This window comes from Nicotiana tabacum, chromosome 6 (genome assembly GCF_000715075.1).
Source record: "Nicotiana tabacum cultivar K326 chromosome 6, ASM71507v2, whole genome shotgun sequence".
NCBI lineage: Eukaryota > Viridiplantae > Streptophyta > Magnoliopsida > Solanales > Solanaceae > Nicotiana > Nicotiana tabacum.
Window position 1 is genome coordinate 75,816,153 of NC_134085.1, and position 27,608 is coordinate 75,843,760.

At 35.7% G+C, this 27,608-nt stretch overlaps 2 protein-coding genes and 1 long non-coding RNA gene across 3 annotated transcripts; all 3 read left to right on the forward strand.

Moving 5' to 3' along the window:
• The first annotated feature begins 674 nt into the window (after window positions 1-674).
• On the forward strand, window positions 675-1,160 carry LOC142181889 (uncharacterized). The gene is made up of 2 exons (XM_075255533.1): window positions 675-956; window positions 1,014-1,160. The coding sequence occupies exons 1-2, from the start codon at window positions 675-677 to the stop codon at window positions 1,158-1,160; spliced, it is 429 nt and encodes a 142-aa protein (XP_075111634.1).
• A 10,638-nt stretch (window positions 1,161-11,798) lies between these two features.
• On the forward strand, window positions 11,799-20,032 carry LOC107825680 (arginyl-tRNA--protein transferase 2). The gene is made up of 6 exons (XM_075254888.1): window positions 11,799-12,149; window positions 12,782-12,820; window positions 13,571-13,721; window positions 14,874-16,016; window positions 18,621-18,936; window positions 19,348-20,032. Exons 1-6 carry the CDS (start codon window positions 11,972-11,974, stop codon window positions 19,462-19,464), a joined length of 1,944 nt encoding a protein of 647 aa, XP_075110989.1. The 5' UTR covers window positions 11,799-11,971; the 3' UTR covers window positions 19,465-20,032.
• Window positions 20,033-20,553: 521 nt separating this feature from the next.
• LOC107763808 (uncharacterized) lies at window positions 20,554-21,922 on the forward strand. The gene is made up of 2 exons (XR_001643111.2): window positions 20,554-21,002; window positions 21,683-21,922. It is a non-coding gene; the product is annotated as an uncharacterized LOC107763808 (long non-coding RNA).
• Window positions 21,923-27,608: the final 5,686 nt, after the last annotated feature.

The following is a 27,608-nucleotide window of genomic DNA, read 5'->3' on the forward strand; positions in this document are numbered from 1 at the left end:
TATTAACCTTTTCCTCTTCCTTTTTTCTTTCCTATCTCTATACGGTTACTCTAAAAGGTAATAAAGATAACGGAGTAAACTCAATAAAGAGACAACCAATTTATAGAAAGAAAGAATATATATAATTATTGATTTACTACAGTTATGTATTATCCTCATCTACCATGATTTTTGGATTGTGCAAACAATGGGATAAAAAGTATAAAAAATAAAATAATAATTACTTCATCTTAAAGAAGTATCAAACTTATGGGCTTCGCTCCCGTGGTAGCATAATGTTGAGGAATGTATTGATACAGGGCAAACACTTGGTGCTAGTTAGTTATTATTTATAAACCATAGTTAGCTAACTAGAGTATATACTAGTAATTGTAGTTGAGTTAGAGATTAGTTAGTATAAATATATGTTAGTTGGGCAGTTGTAGTAGTTGTACAGTATACTTTCTCAATGGAACAGTAATATTTCCATTTTCCCAGTTCTTCTTCTCTCGTCTTCATCTTTCTCTCTTAGATCTAAATTAGAAGTTAACTGAATTCATCAATTCGACATGGTATCAGAGCTGATAATCGATCAAATCTAGGGTTCTTCATTGTGAATTTGCTGAAGAATGAGAGATAATTCGATATTTTTTGTTTGTTCTCTGTTTTTGGATAAGAAACCCTAATTTTCTCCAATGGAGGTTGATGAAGTTGCCGATCAAAACTCGATTGTGATTTATCACAATCATCCTCTGTATTTGCATCCATCTGATACAGCTGGAGCGTTGTCATTAGGTTTTCAGTTGATCGGAATGGAGAATTACACTATGTGGAGCCAAGCTATGGAGGTTTCACTGTTGACTCGCAACAAACTGGGCTTTATTGATGGAACCATCACTTACGACACTTATGGAGATAAGTATGCTAACCTCTGGGATCGATGCAATGCTATAGTGAAATCATGGATTATGCATAATGTTAGTCATGATTTGTTGAGTGGTGTTCTGTTTCGTTCAAATGCATGCGCGATTTAGGCTGATCTGCGTGAACGCTTTGATAAAGTGAATGCTTCACGCATGTATTATATTCACGGAGAAATCTTCACATTGACTCAAGGAGTGACTAGTGTTTCTGTGTATTACTCTAAACTGAAGGATCTCTGGATGAATATGACTCAATAATGCCACCTCCTACCTGTTGTGATAAGTCTAAAAAGTTTGTAGATCACCAATAATATCAGCGACTATGGCAATTTCTGATGGGACTTAATGATGGTTATAGTCAAGCTCGTAGTCAAATTCTTATGAAGTCTAAAATCCCCACTGTTAATCAAGCGTATGCAATGATTTTACAAGATGAAAGTCAGAAAATTGTGGCTGGTAATAGTTCATATGTTCCTGATTCATCAGATCCCACAGCCTTGTACTCATCAAAATTGGGGCAAAAGATGAAGAAAACCTACAATTTGGAGTGTGACTATTGTAATATGAAAGGGGATACAAGAGACAACTGCTACAAGTTATTGAGGTGTGAATATTGCAACATGAAAGGGCATTTGAAGACAAACTGCTACAAGTTGAATGGGTACCCTGCAGATTTTAAGCCAAAGAGGAAGGTAAATATGACTAGCAGTGTTCCAAGTCAAGGTGCTTATGCTCCATCAGATGGAATGTCAACTAAATCACAGAGTTATGGTCAACAAGGACTTGGACAAGGACAGCAGCTAGGGCACCAGCACCAGCTTTTACACCTGAGCAATATTAACAAATCCTTACTATGCTGAATAAAACACATGTCTCAGAGACTCTTGCTTCTGCACATATGGCAGGTAATGTTTCCTATGTTCAACAGTCTGATGAAAAGTGAATTGTGAATACTGGAGTCACTAATCACATGGTTGGTAACCAAGACACTTTGCATGACAAAGTGATAACAGGAAATGCAGGTAGTGTCCAGCTTCCTATAGGTGATTCAGCCAAAGTGTCTCGTGTTGGAAGTTACCAACTGAATGGAGGATAAACTATTACAGGTGTCTTATGTGTTCCAGCATTCAAGTTTAACCTATTGTATGTGTCTCAATTGACAAAGGCCCTTAAGTGTTGTGCTGCTTTCTATCCTGATTTCTGTATTTTACAAGATCTCTTCACTGTGAAGGAGAAGGAGATTGGTAAGAAGGAAGGGGAGCTCTATGTGCTTCATACACAAAGAAGATTAAACAATCCAGCTAAGTCATTTGCAGTAGTAAGAGCTGATATTGAATTGTGGCATAAGAGGCTGGGACATGTTCCGTTTTCAGTCATTAAGAAGTTACCTAATCTCACTAGTAGTGATAGTACTAGAATAAGCCATTGTGAAGTTTGTCCATTGCCAAGACAAGCTAGGATTCTGTTTCCCATAAGTACTACTAGAGCAGTAGATTATTTTGATTTACTGCATATGGATGTATGTGGGCCTTACAAAGCCTTAACTCATAATGGAAAAAGGTTCTTTCTCATAATTATAGATGATTGCTCCAGATGGACCTGGATTTTTTTATTGCATCTTAAATCTGATGTAGTTGCAGTACTTAAGCACTTCATTATTATGGTCAGAACACAGTTTGGGAAGATGATAAAATGCTTTAGGTCTGATAATGGGATAGAGTTCTTTAATCAGAGTTGCAATAAGTTATTCTCAGTGCATGTCATTGTGCATCAAAGCTCTTGTCCATGCACTCCACAACAAAATGGAGTGGTGGAAATAAGACATAGACATATATTGGAGACAGCAAGAGCTATAAGGTTTCAAGGTTATTTGCCTATTCAATTCTAGGGGGAATGTGTGGAGGCAGCAGTGTACATCATCAATAGGATACCCTCCACTGTTTTGCACAACAAATCACCATTTGAAGTGTTGTTTGGCAGACAAGCTTCTATGTCTCATATGAGGGTTCTAGGATGTCTATGTTTTGCTACTAATTTAGTGAAAGAAGACAAGTTTGGTCCTCATGCAATAAGGTCTGTATTTCTGGGGTATGCTCCTACACAAAAGGGCTACAAGTTATACAACATTGAGCAGAGGTCTATATTTGTGAGCATGGATGTAGTCTTCCATGAAGATATGTATCCTTTCCAATATAATGCTGAAGAATTCAGAGTGTACCCTCAATCAACTTCCATAGTCAACAATGATTGTATATTGTCACCTATTGATAGTAGGGGTGTTGAAGAGCTTGGGAACACTCACACTGACACAATAGCTGATGTTCCTATATATGAAATGCATGCAACTTTATCCTCTATTCCCAACAATGCAGAAGAAAGTGCAACTGTTGTTCCAGAGATACAGGCACCAGTTGTTGAAAATGAGGCTTCTGTGCCATCTGATATTAGACAAAGTGGACCACCCATTGTTTGTTATCAGAGAAGGTCTGGCAGGACCACTAAACCCCCTATTTGGCTCAAAGACTACATTAGACCTCAAGGAAGGTCAAGTTCTGCAAGTCATTGTCTATATCCAATCAGTGATGTCATACACTATGATAGCCTTTCAGCCAAATACCAAGCCTATGTTGCTAAGGTTTCTTCAGAGACTGAACCTGCATCCTTTTATGGAGCAGCCAAAGATATGAGGTGGATTGAAGCTATGAAAGCAGATGTTCAAGCTCTAGAAGATAATCACACATGAGAAGTAGTAACACTACCTCATGGCAAGAAGGCAATTGGTTGTAAATGGGTCTATAAGATCAAATACACAGCTTCTGGAGATATAGAAAGATTCAAGGCTCGCTTGGTGGCAAAAGGGTATAGTCAGAAGGAAGGCTTGGATTATCAAGAGACATTCTCACCTGTAGTGAAAATGGTCACAGTTAGGTCTGCGATTGTTGTTGCAACTGCAAAAGTTTGGGTTCTGCATCAAATGGATGTATATAATGCTTCCTTACAAGGAGATTTGGAAGAGGAAGTCTATATGGATCTACCTCAGGGTTTCTCACATTCAGCAGGAAAGACACAAGTCTGTCGACTATACAAGTCTCTTTATGGTCTTAAGAAAGCTTCCCGTCAATGGAATATTAAGCTAACTACTGCTCTTCTTCAGTCAGGTTTCAAACAAAACCATCTTGACTATTCTTTATTTACTAAATATATCAATGGGAAAATAGTCATCATCCTAGTGTATGTGGATGACTTGCTCATCACTAGAGATGATGTTGTTCTTATATCAGACACCAAAGCTGCACTTCATCAAAACTTCAAAATCAAAGACTTGGGGGAGCTCAAGTATTTTTTAGGCATTGAATTTGCGAGGAGTAAGGAAGGGATTTTGTTACATCAGAGGAAATATTCTCTCGAACTTATCTCTAATGCTGGCTTGGCAGGGGCAAAACCTGTAGGGGCACCTGTTGAGGTGAATCAGAAGTTAACTACAACTGAATTTGATCATCAATTTGGACTTACCAATGATACTTTACTTGCTGATCCTGGAGCCTATCAGAGGTTGATTGGTAGGTTACTCTATCTAACTATTACTAGGCCGGATATTTCATTTGATGTGCAATGTTTGAGCCAATTCTTGCATGCTCCAAAGACATCACACCTTGAGGCTGCTTTAGAGTAATCAGATATTTGAAGAAGGATCCTAGTCTGGGGATCCTTATATCATCTCATGGTTCTATCAAGTTGCAAGCTTATTGTGATGTTGATTGGGCTTCCTGCCCAAACACAAGGAAGCCAGTGACTGGCTATATGGTCACACTTGATGATTCTCTCATATCTTGGAAATCCAAGAAGCAAAATACTATCTCTCGTAGTTCAGCTGAAGCAGAGTATAAAAGTCTAGCATCGACTGTGGCAGAGATAGTGTGGTTGGTTGGTCTGTTCAATGAATTGGGAGTCTCTCTCACTTTGTCTATTCCACTCTATTGTGACAGTAAATCTGCAATGCAAATTGCTGCGAATCCAGTCTTCCACGAACGCATCAAGCACATTGACTTTGATTGTCATTTTATTCGTGAGAAGGTACAACAGGGGTTGGTTGAGGCTGTGTATCTGCCTTCTGCTGAGCAACTAGCTGATCTATTGACGAAGGGGCTAAGTTGTATTCAGCATGACCATTTGTTATCCAAGCTAGGCCTAAAGAACATTTTCCTTAGACCTAGCTTGAGGGGGGGTGTTGAGGAATGTATTGATACAGGGCAAGCACTTGGTGCTAGTTAGTTGTTATTTATAAACCATAATTAGCTAACTAGAGTATATAGTAGTAATTGTAGTTGAGTTAGAGATTAGTTAGTATAAATATATGTTAGTTGGGCAGTTGTAGTAGTTGTACAATATACTTTCTCAATGGAACAGTGATATTTCCATTTTCTCAGTTCTTCTTCTCTCGTCTTCATCTTTCTCTCTTAGATCTGAATTAGAAGTTAACTGAATTCATCAATCGACACATAGTATCAACTCTGAGAACTTGTACAAATCTTTCATAATTTGACTCTTTTAAAGAGAGATAGGCTAAGAATATATCGCCACTCTTACTTTAATTGACATATAATAAGTAACTAATTATTTGTAGTATTTTTTTTCACCATCTTCCTAGAGGAGCCAATAAATGAATCAAAGTTTGACCCCAAATCGATGATATCAAATTCTATGAATCTACATGCACTCGTTATTTTTTTATCTTTTTTCCTTTCACTGCTTCCGTATCCATTCACTCAACAGAAAGAACGTATATTTTACTTCTCTTTCTTCTTCTCTAAAATATTCATATCACCTTCCATAACCAGCCAGGCCTTCACTCTAAAATCAGTCCTATCTTCAAAATTATCAAAAGTATACTAAGATTTCCCAAATCAGTTTTGCTAAGTGTCTCCTATAAGTTCAATACACACATCATACTATATTATAAGTGTGAAACTTTTAAGTCAAGATTGAATTACGAAAATACCCACTAAAAGTTGAAAGACTATTTTACCCTTTAATAACTTAATTATTGTTTCAACGTTGATGAGTGTAAATCTATATCTATATTATTATAAAAGCACGAATACAATGTTGATAGACCAAAATAATCTTAAAATAATTTTCACTAAAAGTCATAAGAAGAGGACACAACTGAAAGTAATATACGTTAAAATAAAGAGTTATAATTGTAATAGAAATTGTACTTAGTATTTAAGATTTTGCCTGGAATATGCCTAATTTGTAATGGGTTCTAACAAAATTTTTTTACAAGAACGCGTATTAACTATTCCAATAGTTTTTGTTTGATTAGGATTAAAAGGGTTGTTCTTCGTCAGATTTTGTTATTCTCTTACTTCAATTTTAAGGCAAGATTCATTGCCTAAATAATGGATAAAATATTCTTTTTTTACATTATTCTTCACATAAGTTTGTAGGTTATTTTGGTCATAACAATATGAATAAAATTCTATTAAAATACTACTTCCGGATGAAATAGACTTTCTATATTGGAAATTGATGTTGGGCGTGAGTTGGGTCTTCTGGGGTGCTTTTTCTTTAGTTATTTAAGCTTCTTTTTTAAAAATAAAAATAAAAAATTGACAAGGCAAGGAATAATAAGTTAATCAAAGAAAATATAGAGTAAAATAACTTATTATTTTTATCATGTCAAATTGTAACGAATTGATTTTATATTCTTCAAAAGCTGATTATTCTTTTTATAAATTATTTTGTGTCGGATAAAATTATAATATATAAAGTTTTAAAGTTAAGTAATGATAGATTTCATAAAATTATAACAAAGATTTATTTCATTAAAGATTCAATTCCATGTAGAATAATATTTCAGAACTCATAATAACTTTTGACAAAAAAATACCAACTAAAAATTGTTATTTTCCTACAATTGTAACATTCAGAACAAAAATACTTACTTTCCCCAGATCAACATGACAATAACAATAACATGGCAACTCCAAAACGTTCACATTGTTGTGTTAGATTTAAAATGCTAATTTTCTTTTTTTACTTTTTTCTTTCAATATATAATTGGGGGAAAAATTAAAGGTAAACTTTCCTCTAAATATATTTTGTTTTTTTTTGAATGTTGTATTGTCCGGAGATGTTTAGATAACGATCGATAGATTTATTAAGAGATATGAGATTGTTATTACGCATGTCACAGAGAAAAAGAGGAAAAAAAAGAAAAACATGTACCAACTACTTAGAACTTTCCTTAGTTGTTTAAAACCACCAAAAGTTAATTAATTTTAAGGAAAGAAAAGGAAAAGATTAAAATTACAAAATGATGTATCCTTTTTTTGGATTAATCAAGACCGTTCAAAAAGATTGAAATATCTAATATTAGTTTTTCATTATAAAATCTTGAAAGATTATTTTAATGTAGTCACAAAATCTTAAAAAGTTGAATTAAATCAACAATCAGGTAAAGCATTTAAATTCAACAATCAACTTTATTATATTGCTTATTAAATAAAAAATATATAATTCTGACGTAATATTTGTATTTACTGTACTACTGAAAAAGGAAAGATTAACCAACTATTGTGACATCAGACAATATAAACCAAATCATGCTCCATCAATTTATCCAATGTGCTATGAGCCGAAGACATGAACAAAACAGAAAAAATATCTCGATTTGGTTGAACTACCAGCGATATGGCATACTAAATATTTATACTCCAACAAAATTATTTATTTTTTAATTTAGCTTATTATTGATGAACCATAGGCCCCTCTTCATTAGAGACCTACTTACTAACTTACTATTAGTAGAAGAAAGTTTCAAAACATTCAAAAGAAGTTGCGAAATAAATATTAGTAAACTTATATAACAACATTTTAGAATATTTTGGTGAAGCAATCTTCGAACTTCTAAGTACTATAAGCTATCCGAAATTTATTAGCAACTATATTAGTGCATTATAATCCAACCGATGTTAGAAGGTTGTAGGAACATAGTATGAAGACATGTTAGATGACTTTAGAAGGATACATAACATCATCTAATAATCAATATTTGTGTGCATTAAAAATTATTAGTTATTTATTAGAGAGCACGAGCAATAATGTAGAAAATATGATATACCAAAACTTGATTAGGGGCTAGATGATTGTGTTTCATCGGACAGAGAGATAATAGGAAACTTCATAAAAGTACATATGAAAAATAATTCAATGCACAATCAAAACTAAACCTTGATCAGGAGCACGTTTCAAGACTATATTGCAAAAAGATGATTCTGACAACATAAAATTATTTTTTGTGGATAGACTTAAAGGAACTGAAAAATATTCCTATATCATGATTTACTAGCAAAATTATGAGGTGCAGTAGCCTTAGCAATATAAATAAATGGTGTAGCAATATGATTTAACCTAGGGTCGCACGACTCGCTCAAAATTTGACATTCCTATTTAAATAAATGAGACAACCATCATAAATATGTAAAAGCAAAGTGATGATATTGAATCGACAAGAAAAGCACAAATAATAATTTGGGATGAAGCACCTATGGTGAAGCGTCAGACAATTGAAACACTTGTCATGAGCTTTAGAGATCTAATGGATGTTGATAAACCGTTTGGCCAAGAAACCTGATTCTTGAAAGTGATCTCTGTCAAGTGCTTCTAAAATTGATGAGAATATTAACGGTCAATGCTAGCTTGGTATATTCATACATATAATATCACATGAAAGACTAACAAAAAAATATGCAAGGAAGAAAATATTCAACATCGAGCGAGTTCAATTTGCTTCAAGTGAAGATAAGTATACAATTAGCGTGACTTGGTCATTCTTCAATCTATTTGAATTACAAGCGCAATTGTAATGGTAGTAGTGAACATTGCTTAATAAGTGATATATTTCTTATTAAATTAAAATACAAGTTGTGCAAAATATATGAATAATTTTTTTTTTATCTTAACTTGAAGAAATGAATATGTCGATCAACTAAATAAAATGTTGATTATCAATATATAATTTATCAAAATATTTAAATTGATCTACTTTCTTATAAATAATTGACTAAAAATATACGTGCAACGCATGTAAATAGAAACTAGTAAACTATATAGTTTGTCTTGAGATCTAGAGTATGTATAATATATAAGAATTTTCAATTAATTTACTTACGTACATGCATTTAATTGAACGCTTTACGTTTTCCAAAGCTAACCTCATTCGATTTTTATACACGTACCACACTTTAAAAGCTAATTAAGTTTTACGATTATTATAAAAGAATGGGGTCCATCATAAATTTGATGAATATCAAAGGTTGCGCAGTACGTTATGCTTGAGGTTAGTTAATTTATTTGTGTCTCTTTCATTCATTCCTCAATTTATCTTTTAGCAATAACAATTGCAAAATACATATGCAGCTTATCAAAACCTATTTTAACCTGCAAATTTAGCAAGAACATTTAAGCTAAAACACTGACGACTAAATTTCTTTAACAACAGTTGTATGAAATCTTGATGCCGAATTAGTATGCCCGAACATGCCAAGGAAAATCTTGATAGAAGATATAAGGTTTGGCCTCTCAGTTATTTTCATAATTCTTTCTTTGATAACAAAGTTCCTATATTATAAAGTAGATTTATATCATATAGTGTTCCTTTTTTTTTTCCCTTCCTTTTTTTTGTGTGTGTTAGCAAATCCAGGAATATCGAGGTAATGAAGAAGCTGGACATGAATTCAAAATTCATGTAGACATTGGGGATCTTCCTAACAGTGGAAGATGATGTGGAGCATTCAACTAATTCATACTATGATTTAATCTTGTACAGCAATCAACACTTCTCTTATGAAGCATTCTTCCAAACCATATGTATTGCCACATTCTTATTGATCCTTTTCTCAATTTCAATAGTCGTGGTTCCCCTTTAAGGTGTCACCAAGGTGATCATTCTGTATATCATGTCCCTTCATATAATTATATCCATCGACCATGGTTTATTAAAGTTGTTTTGTAGCTGCTTTAGTACAGTTTTTAGTTTAGTGATGTTTGAAAGTTGGATTCATTTGTTGTTTTGTACTTTGTAAAAAATCCACTGCCTCTTAAACGAGTGAGATTTTTTGGAATTCCCTTTATTTTATTTTATATTGACACAGTATTTTAAAAAGACATCATATACATACAAATACAATCCTTACTAGGTTTTAGTGAGAAACATTGCTATCTTTGGTATTTCCCTTTGGCAGTAACCAGATATTTTAATTCCAGTATTAGGTTACCATTATTCTTCCACATGGATTCGTGCTGCACCTACGCTACTTTTTTATTTTTAAAGTTGTCACTTATCAATTATTCAACGTGTTCATTTTTTATTTAACATGTAAATTAGTTGAATAGGCTCTTCATTCATTAATTTCGATTTGTAGTTTGTTAATTCTCCTTCAAATTTCAGGAAATTATCACGTACACAAGTTTTTTACTATTATTTAGATAATTTCAAAATTTTGTATAAATTGGTATGGGCACACGTGCAAAGCACGTGTCCAAAAAAGTAGAGAGAATCCATAATATCTTTAACGTAAAGTTCATGTATCGACCTCATTGAAAATTCTTTGAACAGTTGTGAAATTTATCATTTAATTCATTTTTACTTAAAAATATGTAAATTATCTGATAAAGCTTATCTTAAAATAAATCTAGACTTTCTATTATTGATATAGTCCTTAACATTACCAATTAATGAACAAATATGCTTACACAACAATTGACAGAGAAATTATAATACCTTGACTAACCTGCTTTCACTTCAAGAAAACCCATACTATTTGAGATCAAAAATAAGAAGTTACAAAAAAGAAGAGACCAATATCAGTTGAAAACCATAATAATCATCCAAAAACAATATACATCAAATGAATCACCGACAATTAAAATTGGGTAAATAATTAAAATTCCATCCTTTAAATCAGCGAAATATATAGAAGAGAACAAACAAAATTTAGAAACAATTATTACCAAGCAAAGAGAACAAATCAATGAATTATGCAAAAAAGAACTTATGGTAAAGTTATACAAAGAGACAGAACAGAGAAAAAGTTACAAAGGGACTGACATTAAAAAAATATTGAATTTGTCTCTCTCAAAAACTTGTCACCTACCTATCATATTATGAATAAATAAAGAGAAAGCAGCAACAGGAAAATTTCTACCGATTTAAAAGAAAAAAAGCAATAAGGAGATTGGATGGTAACTGTTGTGTCTCTCTATATCTCTTGAGAAATTATAGTTGGAGAAACGGAAAATAAGACATCTTTGCTCTTCACTCAATAACTTGCTTCAATCTTCTTCCATTTACTTGATTGCCAAAGCCCATGGAATACAAAATGTTTAGGTAAAATATAAAGGGTACTAACATTCATGAATCATAATAATGCACATTAAATACTTCTAGATAACGGAACGAATGGAAATATTAACGAAAAATCACATTTATAGATCATAATGATGTATTATTAAGCAAAACGGAAATAACGAATAAACTTTAAGGTAAGAAAGAGAGGAAACAGGATCAAAACATGCAAATGGAGGAGGTAAACTTAACCACTTTTCCATTATTAAAATGGAATTAAGAAGAAACTGATAGGCTTCTTTTATTAAAAAAAAAAAGAAAAAAAGATAGGCTTCTTTTATAAGTGAGATGGTGCCTTTTCAATGAAAACTTTTCGTTATTCTTAGTTAATTATTGAAAATCGTTTCGTTATTCTTAGTTAATTGTTGAGGTAAAGGTTAAAATAGGAAATCTCAAAAAATTGCGGAAAAAAAGAGAGAACATACTAGTCTCTATTTACTTTATATATATATATATATATATATATATATATATATATATATATTACGACTTGTTCTACAGTTGAAATTTATCTCAACCATCCCCTCCCTCGTTCAATTCGGCGAAGCAAATCACGCCTATCCAATTTCGTTGGTTTTTGCTTTCTAATTGCTGTTAAGGACCAAAAAAGAAAACCTAGAAATCATGGTGGCTGTGATGATTTGAATAAAGATCTAAGATGTCTGAGAAGAAGAAGATGAGAAGTGAAGCGAGCAGCAGCAACAGTAATAGGAATAACAATAGCAATAGCAGCGGTGGTGGAAACAGCAGGGGCGAAACTGTGGTTGCTGATGTTGGTCGCCGTAGGAACTCATGTGGCTACTGTAAATCTGTTGGCCCTACTAGTATCTCTCACGGTAAGCATGGCTATTTAGAGTACTAATAGTTGATGCGATTCTGTTGAATTATCATTAAACACTTGATCGGAGGATCGGATTTGAAGACCATTTGAGCTAGGTGCCAGGATTGTTAGTTGTGCAAGTTATATTGTTCTGGACATATTTAGACACGCAAGTTGTAGTTGCGAGAGAAAGTGCTGGCTTATTTTGTAGATTTTTCAATCTTATGGTAAGATTTACAATCTCTCCGAATTCACGAGGACTTGAATAAGAGCAAAGCACTATAATACCAAAGGTTCTATATTGGGGGATACTCGTTACTTGGAGGAATTAGTTTGTTACTCTAGATTAGGTGTTTGCCAGGAGTTTCTCTAGTTGTTTCAGAAAATGTATGTCATTGGTAGGATTAGTGTGAAATTTAGAGAATCTCTAGTTTTAAAGAAACCTTAGTTTGTCTCTTAAGCAATTTAGGGGTTTGAAATATTGAATGGAGCAGAATGGATATAGAGGATTCTTATAGCCAACATCAACTAGATCGGGATTGAGGCGTAGTTAATTGATTGATATTTCGCTTTCACTGTCCAAGCAGAGATACCTGCATCAATACTTCACTTAGACCCTTTTTCTAAACTTATTTGCTTTCTTTGCAGGTGTATGGGCACGCAGTCTGACAGTTGATGACTATCAAGGTTAGTAAATTGACAGACATTCAAACAGTAGCGCCCAGATTTTTGTTGACCATTTAAAATCATTGTGTCTGATTGCCTGAAGCATGGTAGTAATAGTATGCGATATTATTACTTACCTTGGAGTTCCCCTGAATGATAAATTGATAACTAAGGCATTGACATTAGACTCTATATGGAACATATAGTTTTCGTAACTTTCTCTCTTTCTGAAAGAATAGAATGGGCCCACACTTTTTTTTGATGACGGTGATGTCTGCGCCAGCTTGCGCTCCTCAACTATTTCATCAGATACCTGCCAGGCTGCCACCTCTCACCAGCACAGATACCATGGAACTCTGCCTAACAAGACCTATGCGGAATGAACACATATGTTGCTTTACCTTATGTTGTTGCCTACTTTATATGCACATAGACTACTACCTAATTAAGCTACCCTTACTACGTATGCTGTATTTTAAGTTTCATAATCTGTTTAAAAGATTTGCAGCACATGCAGATGCAGCATCTCTTCTCGTTGAGCATGAACACCTCTCCCATGTATTCATAATCTGTTTAAGAGATTTGTAGCACATGCAGATGCAGCATCTCTTCTCGTTGAGAATGAACACCTCTCCGTTGTACATATCCATAGAAGCAACAGCCTGTCTTTGTCATGTGATTCTGAATTCTGATTGCAGAGGCACTGTAGATTATATGAGTTTCCTAATCAAATTTTGTTACATGGTTGTATATTGGTTTTCTATTTTGTAGCTCTTCTAGACAGAGGATGGAGAAGATCTGGCTGTTTCTTATACAAGCCTGAGATGGAGAAGACATGCTGTCCATCTTACACTATCCGTCTCAGAGCAGGTGAATTTGTTCCTTCCAAAGAACAACGTCGAGTACTGAAAAGCATGCAGAGGTATCTTATTGTTTCCCCTTTTCTTTATGATTAGTAAGTTAATTCTAGCTAAATTAATGCTTGTAGACAAAACATCATAGTTAAATCAATAGCCTCTAAGTGACTGTCAGAAATGTCTATTACTCTGCCATTTCAAATCATTATAGCTTGGGTACTACAAATGATGATTATGCATGGAAGGCAGTGTCACGAAATTGTATTCACCTATTGCTGGGTCTGACATGGAACATCAGCTCCATAGACACTCTTTATTCCACAGATTCATATGGGTTACACATAAATATTACCAGGAGTGTTTGGAGCTTACACTTACAGTCCTCCTTATTCATCTGGGATCTGTCTTTACTCAGGTGCTTTTGCAGAATGCCTCTGTCTGCTACCTCGAAGCCATTGAGTGGTCATTGAGATAACAACTGTAGTTGATTTGATGATTTATGTGAAAGCAGGTGTTCAGTACTCCCTTGCTTCTAAAGTCTACAGTCTCCAGTCTCCATTATTATCCTGATATCTTTGGCCAAGTTCCTTTCTTTCGTTAGATTTGTGTTCCTAGGTCTATTTCTTCCTTCTGAGATTACTCCATCATGGTGCCATATTCATGTGGACGGACTATAAAATCCTAATGGTGTTCTATACTTGAAAACTCTTACGTTTAGTGATTGTGACACTTTGGCAGCAATGCTTGGCAGTTGGTTTAATGACTGAATTATAGGATTTGTTGGATGCTCTTGGGTTATGTGTGTGTGCATGTGTGTGTATGTGGAGAGAGAGAGAACTCTTACGTTTAGTGATTGTGACACTTTGGCAGCAAAGCTTGGCAGTTGGTTTAATGACTGAATTATAGGATTTGTTGGATGCTCTTGGGTTATGTGTGTGTGCATGTGTGTGTGTGTGTGTATGTGGAGAAGGGGGGAGGGATAAGATTTGGGTGCAGTTCGACAAACGGTTCATCATAAATTGGGGATAACATTTATCAAGAAGAATTGGAAGATTTACTTTATTTAGAGTTTGGTTGTTGCTAATATCAAGCTCATTAAATCAAGTAGATGATTTTTGTGATTGCACAAACTTCAAAATCTGCACATGGTGTTTGACTGTATTGGATATTGGGATTTTTTTAGATATGGTTAAGCTTGAAAAAAATTGAATGCCTAGGTTTCTGGATGGCACATTGGATCGAAGATCAGATGATTTGATGGATACCACAGATACTTCAGGCGTTTCACAAACCACTACCTTCAGTCAAAGTCGAAGCCCTGCAACAATGAAGTCCTTGAGAGATAACCTTGAAGAAAAGGACAAAACTGAACCGTTGATCCCCTATATGGAAAGTCAGATAGATAAAGCAGTACAAACATGCATTGAAAGTGGGGATCTCTGCTCTGACGTTCAGTTTCCAAAAGCCTCTGTCAAAAAGGTTGCACCTGTGAAAAGAAAGTTATCCACTGAAGGGTCTGAGGATCTGTTATTTACCAGCAGCATCGCGTTCCAAATTGCAGCTGCTTTAAGGCGATGCAGAAAAGATGTTGAGCATGGAAAATCATCAAAATTGGGGGCTTGGGAGGGCGAAATGGCTGCTGATTCCCCAAAATTGATTGCTGAAAAACTAGCTAGCTGTCTAAGCAATCTAGCAGAATCATCAGGCTTTTTAGTTAGAGCTTGCAACGGACATATAAACTTCTATTCTTCTGAAAGACGAGTTGATGAAGACAGTGTAGTGAGCAGCCAGAATGAGTCAAAGCTATCCACATCAGGAAGCTGCAGTAAAGAGAGCTGCTCATCAACAGCACAAGGAAACCCTGAGCTCAAAAGAAGGAGGTTTGAGGTTCGTCTTAAAAGGTCCAGTTTTGATCCGGAAGAATATTCCTTGTATAGAAGGTACCAGATTAGGGTGCACAATGATTCGCCAGACGAAGTTGCTGAGAGCTCATATAGGAGATTTTTGGTTGATACACCTCTAGTATTCGTTCCACCCTCTGGGGACCTTACTGTTCCCCCCTGTGGCTTTGGTTCTTTCCATCAGCAGTATCTGATTGATGGACGGCTAGTTGCAGTTGGTGTAATAGACATCCTTCCCAAGTGTTTGTCAAGTAAATATTTATTCTGGGATCCAGATCTAGCCTTCTTATCTTTAGGCAAGTACTCAGCCCTACAAGAAATAAGGTGGATTAAGGAGAATCAAGTACATTGTCCAAGTCTCCAGTACTACTATCTGGGCTACTACATTCACTCCTGCAACAAAATGAGATACAAAGCAGCATACCGGCCTTCTGAGCTGCTCTGCCCTTTGCGTTATCAGTAAGTTTATCTTCTCTCTTAAATTGCAAACAGAAACATATTGTTAATTTGAGATTAAGGACAAGGCCGTTATTCTTTTAAAACTTGCTATTCTGCTATCCATATTTTACTAAAACGCTTGTAGTTCTTCTTTCTTAGATTTGAGAATGTTTCTTGAGAGAAAATAGGACGCATTGTTGATATTGTAATATAATTTGACAACTTTAGCTTAGTTCTGTTTAAGCAGAATATTCGTCCACTTCTTCTGTTGCTTATACTGAACTGGCATTATACCTGTGTCTTGAGTGAGGACATTTTCCATTATCTTCATTTTCTTGAATTGAGTTCTAGATTTTTATATAAGGTAAGAAAAAAGAAAGGAGGCAAATATTATGGTTAGGAGCAAATTAGTAAAATTAGACTTGATTGGCTGAAGTTTTTGTAATGAACAACTTATGTTATCGAAACTTAAACACTGCAGTATCAACTTAATGTCCCAATCTTGAATTCGCATTAAAAAATATGAGAAGGGAGACAAAATAATTTGTTGGATACAATTAGATATGATTGGTTTGAGTAAACACGAAATCTGTTTGGTTGAACGAGAGCTTCTCCAAGTCATCATCCATGCCGTTTACTGTTTGATGCTCCAAGGCCATGACTATTGTGGTTCAAAGTAGGCCCTGAAGTTACTATCTGCTGTGGGGTAGTGATGTTCAAGGGCAACGTAGACACTGACTATTGATGGTGTGTGTGTGTGTGTGTCTCCATATTTGGTGAATAAATCATGGGTTATTGTTTTAAGATCTTCATTTGTTCCACTTTGGTCATGGCATTTCTCATTGCCATGTATGTGATTGAATGATGCTTCCAGGTGAATTGCTGGTTAGTTATTTTGAATCAGCTGAGTCAAGCTCAATTAGTTGGCTTGATCTATTGCAGCATCAAGTGCAAGTGACTTGGAGCCTATTATCTGTGAAACGGAAATAGTAATATGTCTTAATTTTTTTTGTGGCCTTAGCCTAATATGGTCTTGATATCTTGTTAAATGGACCAGATTGGAATTCTTTTAAGGGAAAATGGCACAAGAGGCCCTTGAATTGTCTAAAAGCCTCAGTTTGGCCTTTCTACCATTTCTAGTCACAATCAAGCCCTTAAACTATATGGAAAATCTTAGCAATGCCCCTAGAAGCCTATTATAATCTTCTTGATACCTTGTTATATGGATCAGCTTAAAATTCTTTTTAGGGAAGACAATAGAGGCCCTTGAAGAAACTGAAAGTCTCAGTTGGCCCTTCTACCATTTCCAATCACAACCAAGCCCTTAAAGGGAAGTTGTGAGCTTATGTGCCTGGAGCTCAAGGGAAGTTGACAGAACCATCAAGAAAGTCTGGAATATGGTACCTGCAAGCATTTTTTGGTGTATCTGGGTCGAAAGGAGTAGTAGATGTTTTGATGGATTATCAACTTCAATAGGTTGCTTAAAGGCTAGATGTTTGGTTAATTTGTTTCACTAGGCTAACCTTACTACTGTAAACAACTCTGATGTTTTTTTGGACTTTGTCAGCTCTTTAGTTTTGTAGCACTCAACTGTAAATGAGCTGTCAAACTCACTTCTTTTGTAACTTTTGCATCTTCCTGATGCATTTTATGATATATTCTACTTACTTCATCAAAAAAAAAAAAAATCACAACCAAGCCCTTAACTAAATGGAAAAACTTAGCGAGGCCCTTATACTATTTTTAGTTACCACTTAGTCCCTAACTTCCTATTTCAGCATCAAATAGTCACTTTTGTCCTAAATTGCGCGGACTCTTCATTTTTACATCCAAAGTTATTTTTGACAACTATAGCATAATAACATAACAAGTTATGTGATATTTTATAATTATCTTTAAAAATATAGGGATTAGGTGTTTTATTAGTTTTATCGATAGTTGTGACAAATATATGATCGTTGCTATTTAATTCTGCTCATGAGAAGTGCCATCAACAGGCCCCAGGGCTTAATTCAACTAGCGAAGGTTGAGGACCTGTGACTTAGGTCACAGGTTCGAGCACTGCGGCATGCAGAGCTTGGTATTTAAGTGGAGAAAGGTAGAGCGGCGGGCTAAATATCCCTGAGTTTCGAAAGCTGTGGTTGGTCCTAAAGGTTGGCCCTAGACTGATTTCTCAATCATCAAAAAAAAAAAAAAATGTCATCAACAGGAAAATAAAAGAAGCATTGTTAAGTTTAACACACTTCTAATTGTAGCCGACAGAAGTGGTTGTGTGACAATCAAGACCCGTAACTATCAAAACTTTTTACCTAGGCTCTTGTACTAATTTCAACCAACAATGCCATTATGGGGGCCTAACTTAAAAATAAGGGCTTGTGATATCTTTCACCCTTCTTTTATACATGTAATATTGGAACCAGATATTGTTGAGGTTATCCTGTTGGAAAATCAAACTACACTGCACTGTGCATATAGCTGAATCTTTAGCCAGCATGAACATGACTTCACGTGTTGCTATTTGTGTGCTAACTGTTATCATGTAGTAGGATTACTCACCAATCATGATCTGGTATTGCACCAGGACTAATCTTCTGTGTTCTGACTGACAATATTTCTTCTAATTAGGTGGGTTCCATTTGATGTTGCCAAGCCACTGCTAGACAGAAAACGGTATGTGGTTTTATCTGATATTGCCACAGAAAATGGAGAGCATTTGCCGCCTAGTATCCTTGAAAATTATGAGGAGCAAAATGATGAAAAACAGTTTCATGGATCAGATGATATTTTTGTTGGTGAGGATGAGGAAATGGATGACTCTGATTTTGAAGATTCGGATGACGAATTGGACCCTGAGAGCAGTGACGTCCAATTGCCCAAAGTAGAAAATGGAGATGTTGGCAATGTTTTGATTGGGTTGAAGGAAGTTCGTCTGAGATACAAAGTAAATATTCATTGCCTTTTACATTAACAGCTTTTGCATATCAAAGTGAAGTATAGTCCATCAAAGTGAAGTATAGTCCATCAAAGTGAAGTATAGTCCTTATTATAATTATTCTAGACTAAAAATGTTACATATAAAGTCCTCTTAAAATTATGTGCTTTGGAATGATGACAAACACAAATGTGAGGTATAGAAATGAAAAACAAAACAGCAAAGAAGCAGCAAGTAGTGATCTGGTTCTCTACTAATGGTTTACCCATTGAAAAAATATGGCTTTAAGGATAGATAAACTTGTTATGCTGCTTCTAGTAAGTGTTCTGATTCAGAAAACTCATGCAAAAAAAATACCTTTCCAACAGTTCTTTTTCTGCTTTATGCTTAATGTAACCGATTTACTTTCTTTCTTCAAAGGATTTGCGGGAAGCTTTTGGTTCCAGCGAAAGGCGGTTTATGGAGACGCAACTGCACAGATACTTGAGGGCTGTTGGTACAGAGCTCTCTGAACGAATGGTTTATTCATTGGGCTAATGCAATAATCTATTAATTCAGTGCATAAAGTTCTTGCTCTCATTGTAATTTTATGGTGTCCTTGTCAAGCTGTTGGTAGAGCTGAGGAGCCTGGGAAAACCTCCTGAAGTTTGTGCATCAACAGTGCATTTCTTGGTGTGCTCAGGGATGCAAACTAGGAGGGAACTAATTTAGTTATTCAACGTGACCTGCATCGTGAAGCAATCGTAATTCAGGGGCTGGTTATTGGTACTGTGCTGCTCTGCTAGTCGACATGGAATAAACAAGAATCAGATTGGGGTGGAGCTACTCAATATGGCCCCTGATTGGAAATCTTCAAGCATCAAGTGGCTTGCTTTATCCTTCTCCCATTATGAAAGCAGCACATATTACATTGCAAATAATCTTAGAAGTCGTTTAGAATGTGACTTTGAGGGGCGTATGCTACTAAGAATATTTATTGCAGTCTGATTGCCAGGTTGTTTTGGATCGTGTTTAATTTACAACGGTTCATGAAATTTACTGCTTGACGAAGTCCCCCTCGTTTTTGGCTATTAACCAATTGGAGGGAGACAAATTCTCGTCAAAATAGCATGGGCTAGCCAGTTTTCGGATTGGTCATTTAGCTAGCGTTTGCCAAGTCATTAAAAAATAACCACTATTTTGTTGCAACAGAGATCGGTCCAGCATAATATACTGGAGTTCGGTGCGCGAACTTCTAGCATATTATGTTGGACCGGTATACTTTGCTGGCTCCAGTATATTATACTGGAGTTCCAGCAAAGTATACTGGAGTATTTTCCGGATTTAAACAATGTTTTCGTTCAACTTTATCTTTACATGAAAAGTGACTAAATTTCAATAACTACTTGTAAATCTGGTTATTTTTAAATTTCTCCCAAGATTCTCTCTAATACTATCAGCTTTGAAATCCAATATCTCCTGACCTCTGAACATGAAAATATATCATGTCGTTAAAAGAAGTGGGAAATAAACACAATAGGATACTTGTAATGATCCAAGAAAACGTAGACCGAAGGCTTTGGGGGGGGGGGGGGGGGGGGCGGTGGGAGCACGCATCGTTTGTAATTTCTTTAATTTCTTCTTTATATTTGTTGTATATTTCTGGTATGTACAATTAGAGGGACATTTTAGAGTGAATTTATACTATATTAAAAGCCCGTTAAGCGATATATCGTTCGCCTTTTTCACTTTTTAAAAGTAGAGTTTACTCTGGACAAAATAGCCATTTGTTATTTTCCTAATAGTTAAGACTTTAAAATAAATCAAAATTTGGTATTTTCTTATTTAAACTAAAGTCTTATATTTAGGACTTTAAAATCGATTAGGAATTTAAAATCTATAAATCCTTTCCTTAATTAAGTAACATAACTTTAAGAAAAAAAGTATGGAAATCCTCCGCTTCTTGATTATGGAGCAAATTTAACTTTTCTGTGTTTTCTTTAATTTATAAACCAGGAAGGTAATATTCGAACAGTTTGTAGTCTGTCGATTTCGTCGGCTGCAGTGACCTCTTCTCTGCTTTCCCATCGGCGAGGGTAAGGATCAGCACACCCACGAATATTTTGCTTCATTTTGAACATTGAGTTTGTAATATCTAATCAGCCCATTTTCTGATCTAATCTCCTTTTAGAACTGTCTTTTCTTTTAACGTATTTTTCTTTCTTCATTGATTGAGCTGCTATGAACGCCATTTCCACTGTAAGAACTAATACCTTCCACCGCAAATCTCTCTCTTTATATTTAAATCATTTTTTCCCCTTTTGTGTTCTCGTTATGTATTTTTTAGCTTCTAAAAATCTCCGATCTGCTTCATCCAAGCTCAGATCTATCTCTGTGGTAAGTTTCTCGCTCCAATTTGCTAAATCTTTTTCAACAGAGTTTTTCACTAAATTTCTTTTTCAGAATTAATTAATATTTTGAAAATATAAGCTTCGAACAACAGTTGACTTCTGTCGTCTTCTTCTGTTGCAACTAATAAAAAAACGATTTTTTCTATTTAACTAGTATAATTTCGATTTGTTTTAATTTATAGAAGAATACTCATTATTTCTTAATTTATAGTAGTTATCAAGTGTTCTGGCAATATATTTCATTAGATATTTGTGTAGTTTTCTGCTTTTTCCCTACATTTCCTCTACTACTATCAGGGCTACACCAGTGGTAGCAGTGACAACCTTTTTTGATTTTCGGGTCGTGGTATTTTCTGTGTTTTCAGGGAAATTCTCGAAGTTGTGGAGATAAGTTAGGCGCACGAGCACTAGCAAAGGAGAGCAACCAGGACGAGCGTCCACAACGGGCGGTGGGAAGCGATGCGTGAGTGTACAACTACATCAAGTACAACAAATCAATACATGTTTGGTTCTCGGGAGTTGGTTTCTCCCGTTCTACTGTTTCCCTTTTGGTGTTAGCTAAATTGATGTTACTTTGGTTCACAATAGTTCAATCATTCAACTAATGTACTTGTAGTCACTTGTTTCCTTCTAGTTTGATTCGTTGTTCGTTGTGCACTAGTAAGTCTTCTTGAGATCTGTCGTAGGTGTAGTGGCTGCAATCTGGGATGATAGATTAAGGGCATGTCCTCGGGTGGGGACAGAGTAGGGGGCCGGGGTCAGGGTGTGGGACGGGAGGTAGGGGAGGTAGAGGGGGCAAGGGAGCCTATAGGTTGAGAATCGGGTCATGGAACATAGGTTCGCTAACGAGTAAGTCTATAGAGTTGGCGAAGATACTTCAGAAGAGGAAGATTAATATAGCGTGTGTCCAGGAGACTAGGTGGGTTGGATCGAGGGCGAAAAACGTGGATGGGTATAAGTTATGGTACTCTGGAGTCCTGAGAGGTAAGAATGGAGTGGGTATCCTAGTAGATAACCATCTTAGAGAGTCGGTGGTAGAGGTTAGGCGGGTGAATGATAAACTAATGACTATTAAATTGGTGGTGGGTGAGTGTACTTTAAAAGTCGTTAGCGCGTACGCGCCGCAAGTAGGCTTGGATGAGGAGATTAAAAGGCATTTTTGGGAGGGGTTGGATGACATCGTTCGTAGTATTCCGCCTTCGGAGAGGTTATTCATAGGAGGAGATTTCAATGGTCATATTGGGTCGTCTGCAGTTGGTTATACTGAGGTGCATAGAGGCTTTGGTGTCGGGGAGCGGAAAGGAGGGGGCACTTCGCTGTTGGACTTTGCCAAGGCATTCGATCTAGTGATTGCGAACTCAAGTTTTTCGAAGCGGGATGATCATTTGGTTACTTACAAAAGTTCGGTGGCGAAGACTCAGATTGACTATCTCCTCCTCAGGAGATGCGACAGAAGGTTATGCGAGGATTGCAAAGTTATCCCAGGTGACACCCTAGCAACGCAACATAGGCTTTTGGTGATGGACATTGGTATTAGGATAAGGAGGAAGAAGAGGTCAGTATGAGGCTGTCCGAGGATTAGGTGGGGCGCCTTGACTAAGGATAAAGCTCAGGAGTTGGAAGGAAGGTTATCGGCAATAGGAGCTTGGAGAAGTAGTGGGGACGTAAACACTATGTGGTCGACGACGGCTGATTGTATAAGGAAGGCGGCGAGAGAGGTGTTAGGGATATCTTCGGGCCGCACCGGTGGCCACAAAGGAGACTGGTGGTGGAATGCAGTTGTCCAAGATAAAGTGGAAGCGAAGAAGGTGGCGTACCTGCGGTTCGTAGGGAGCTCTGGAGAGGAGGAGAAGAGAGTGAACAGTGAGAGATATAAGGTAGCTAGGAAGGAGGCGAAAATGGCAGTAATGGAGGCTAAGACGACAGCTTTTGCTCGTCTGTATGAGGAACTAGGGAACAAAGGAGGGGAGAAGAAGTTATTCCGACTCGCTAAGGTGAGAGAGAGGACAACTCGGGATCTGGACCAAGTGAGGTGCATAAAAGATGATGACGACAAAGTTTTGATGGGGGATGACCAGATTAAGAGAAGATGGCAGACCTACTTTCATAAACTTCTAAATGAAGAAGGGGATCAGGATATTGTGCTAGGTGAATTGAGGAATGCCAACAACCCCCATGAATTAAGTTATTGTAGGGACATTGAGGTCGATAAGGTCATGGAGCCAATGCGTAAAATGAGGAGGGGCAGAGCTACCGGGCCAGACGAAATTCCGGTTGAACTTTGGAGGTGTGTGGGTAGAGCAGGCTTGGAATGGCTTACTAGGTTGTTTAATGTTATATTCAAGACTAATAAGATGCCTGAAGAGTGGAGGTGGAGTACAATGATTCTGTTGTATAAGAACAAAGGCGATATTCAGAGCTGTAACAACTATAGAGGTATCAAATTACTGAGTCATACCATGAAAGTCTGGGAGAGAGTGGTAGAAATGAGAGTGCGAAGGACGGTGTCTGTTTCAGATAACCAGTTCGGGTTCATGCTGGGGTAATTTACCACAGAAGCTATCCACCTTATTAGGAGGATGATGGAACAATACAGGGATAAGAAGAAGGATGTCCACATGGTGTTTATCGATCTAGATAAAGCGTATGACAGGTTTCTTAGGGAGGTCCTATGGAGATACCTAGAGGTTAAAGGGGTCCCGGTTGACTACATTAGGGTGATTAAAGACATGTATGATGGAGCTAAGACTCGGGTTAGGACAATAGGAGGCGACTCCGACCATTTTTCGGTTGTTACGGGGTTGTACCAAGGGTCTGTGTTCAGCCCTTTCCTATTTGCCCTGGTGATGGATGCCATAACGCATCATATTCAAGGGGAGGTGCCATGGTGCATGCTATTTGCTGATGACATAGTCCTAATTGACAAGACACGACGCGGCGTCAACGAGAGGCTAGAGGTTTGGAGACATGCCCTTGAGTCTAAAGGTTTCAGGCTGAGCAGGACGAAGATGGAATACCTCGAGTGCAAATTTGGGGCCGAGCCGACGGAAGCAGGAGTGGAAGTGAGGCTCGACTCTCAAGTCATCCCTAAAAGGGGTAGTTTTAAGTACCTTGGGTCAGTTATTCAAGGGACCGAGATGATCGACGAGGATGTCACACATCGTATAGGGGTGGGGTGGATGAAGTGGAGGTTAGCAACGGGAGTCTTGTATGACAAGAAAGTGCCACCGTTACTAAAAGGTAAGTTTTATAGAGCAGTGGTTAGGCCTGCTATGTTGTATGGGGCCGAGTGTTGGCCGGTTAAAAATTCACACATCCAGAAGATGAAAGTAACAGAGATGAGGATGTTGAGGTGGATGTGCGGGCATACAAGGATGGACAAGATTAGGAATGAAGATATTCGAGAGAAGGTGGGTATGGCCCCCATGGAGTACAAGATGCGGGAAGCAAGACTCAGATGGTTCGGGCACATTCAGAGGAGGAGCACTGATGCACCAGTGAGGAGGTGTGAACGACTGGCTATGATGGGCACGAGGAGAGGTAGAAGGAGACCTAAGAAGTATTGGGAGGAGGTGATCAGGCAGGACATGACACAACTTAGGATTTCTGAGGACATGGCCCTTGACAGGGAATTATGGAGGTCGAGCATTAAGGTTGTAGGTTAGAGGGTAGTTTGTGAATATTACTACATCGCACTAGAGTGAGACTAGCCATTTAGGAGTTAGTCTTAGGATGCTACTGATCAGCTACTGATGCAGGGCTGTATCTGTTGGATATTAGTATACCTTACATCCTTTTCTCCATCCTTTTCGTATTTCCTATATTTCTTATATTGTTGTTATTTTTTTATTTTATGTTATTTATTATGAGTCTATTGATAGTACTGATATATTGTCTCTTGTTGCTCTCTTGAGCCGAGGGTCTCCTGGAAACAGCCTCTCTGCCCCTCGGGGTAGAGGTAAGGTCTGCGTACATATTACCCTCCCCAAACCCCACTTGTGGGATTACATTGAGATGTTGTTGTTGTTGTTGTTGTTGTTGTTGTTGTTGTGTTTTCTTTAATTTAATAAAATCACACAAGTCTTTTAGAAAATTACTTTACAATAGAATATCATAGAAACTTGCATATCGTATAAACCGTTTTTACTCCTTATGCCTTCAAATTATGATTTTTGAATTGTTATGTATTTTGAACAAGCAAATTTAATTATTAAAATATTTATAATCGATATCGTGATGTAGAAAAATCCAAGAAAAAACTGAGAAAAAAATTAAATGAAAGCTTGAGCGAAATGCTCTAGCCTTTAAATTTTATTTATGTACGTGGCAAACATCAAGAGCTCTATTGAGTATTTCAAGCAAGTAAATTTTAATTGATTTTAAGGTCTTAAAAAGTACTATTTGAAATTATTACTGAACAATGTTAGATAATCTCTTCATTTGAATACTTACTAACGATTTGGAATGAATCAAGTAAAATAATTTTTTAATAATTAGGACTTTGAAATCAACTGAATTTTAATTATTAATATTTTCCTTATTAGAATTAATCAAATAATAATATATAGAATTTTAAAATTAATTAATAGAAAATAGGTTCTTATTTGAACTATGTCGCATAAATATAATATTTCTTTCCATTGTGTTGACAATACTTTGATGAATCATACTCAAATTAAATATCAGACGAATATAATACTTCCATCTTTATACTTTATATCTTCTTTGTAGACGTTTATGAATTTTGTTCCGCAACATAAAATATTTTAAAATTTTTTGGGTACGAATGTGAATAACAAATCAAAATTACAAATGTAGGTAAATACGACACAAGAAGATTTGAATCAACTTGAATGAGCACGTGGTTAAATTCTTCGTCTCTAAATAATAGTATCATTGTATGTACACCAGTGAGTAGAATTGCTAAAGTAGATATTTTCATCGATCAATACTTCTCAAATTGGTTACATTTTCTTCATCAAATGACTAATTTCTCTTGGATTATTTAATTGAAAATAATCAAATTCTTAATTATTTTAAACTTTTTCCTCAATATTAGAAAGTAACGTGAAAGGAATTATAGTTATGTTATATGGTTTAAATAAGAAACAAGATTTATATAAATTGAATAGTTTTTTTATTTAAAATTTTTAAATAGTAGGACTTTTAAATGAACAATATTTTATTTATTAGATCTTTCCTTACTTGAACTATGTACAAATCCTACTATTTAAAACTTTAAATTACCTTACATTTTACCTTATTTAATTATTTTCTTTGATTATGATATAAATATAAAATTAGTGACAAGTATGAGTCGTAATAGTAAGATTGTTCTTGTGACAAAGCCATCAAAATGATAAGAGAGGCCATATATCAACATCATTCGTAAATTAAGTGTGATAATTCATTTGAAGTAGAGTTTACTACTATTAAGAATGATTAATAAACTGAAAAGGCAAGCATTAAAGTCCAAACTTGTATGGATTTTTTTAAAGTTAACTAATACAAATAGAAATTTTAAATACAAATCCCTGAATAATAATACTGCATAGATGAATGATTGGAATAGACTTCCAATTTTAATTCCAAGTGGTTCTCTTGAAATAAATAAAATGTTCCTTCAAATAATAAATGAGTAAATAATTTGAGTTAAGTCTATGGGAACTTGTGTGGAACATGTTTCTTCCGTTATTGAGTTAGCAAAATAGAATTAACATTCATCATTTTTTAGGAATTTACACTATTTTCTTTAAATTCTATTTTGCAACTCAAAACACAATTCCTAATAATATTTATGTGGGTTTTTAAAATCTTCTATTCAGTGTCACAAGGTACACGCCCAACGCGTGTATCATAAAATTAGTAAGTTAAAAAAGCATAGGGTGGGAGAGGAGAGAAACTTGTTATTGTCATCTCTTGGCTAGTATATCAAAAACTTAACCAAAATTACAAAGCTCAACCGTACGCGAGTCCAATGATGTGAGTTTCTACGGGAACAACATCTTCCTATTTCAAGGCCATTTTATTTTAAGGGGTTTGATAATATGCTATTACTAATATTGTCTTTATATAACTTGCGCAAGTTTCAAATCAAATTTAAACTTGATATAATATTTCTCCACCATATTAACTTTAAAACTAATTTTTATTATTTTATTTTAGTACTACTGAATTTCTAACAACTCCAAGTGAAAGAAAAGGAATTTAGCTCTTAAAATTTTTAACCGGAAAAAATACGTATTTTTTCTTAAAATTTTGAAGCTCTGTACCCTAACGTCTCTCTCTCTC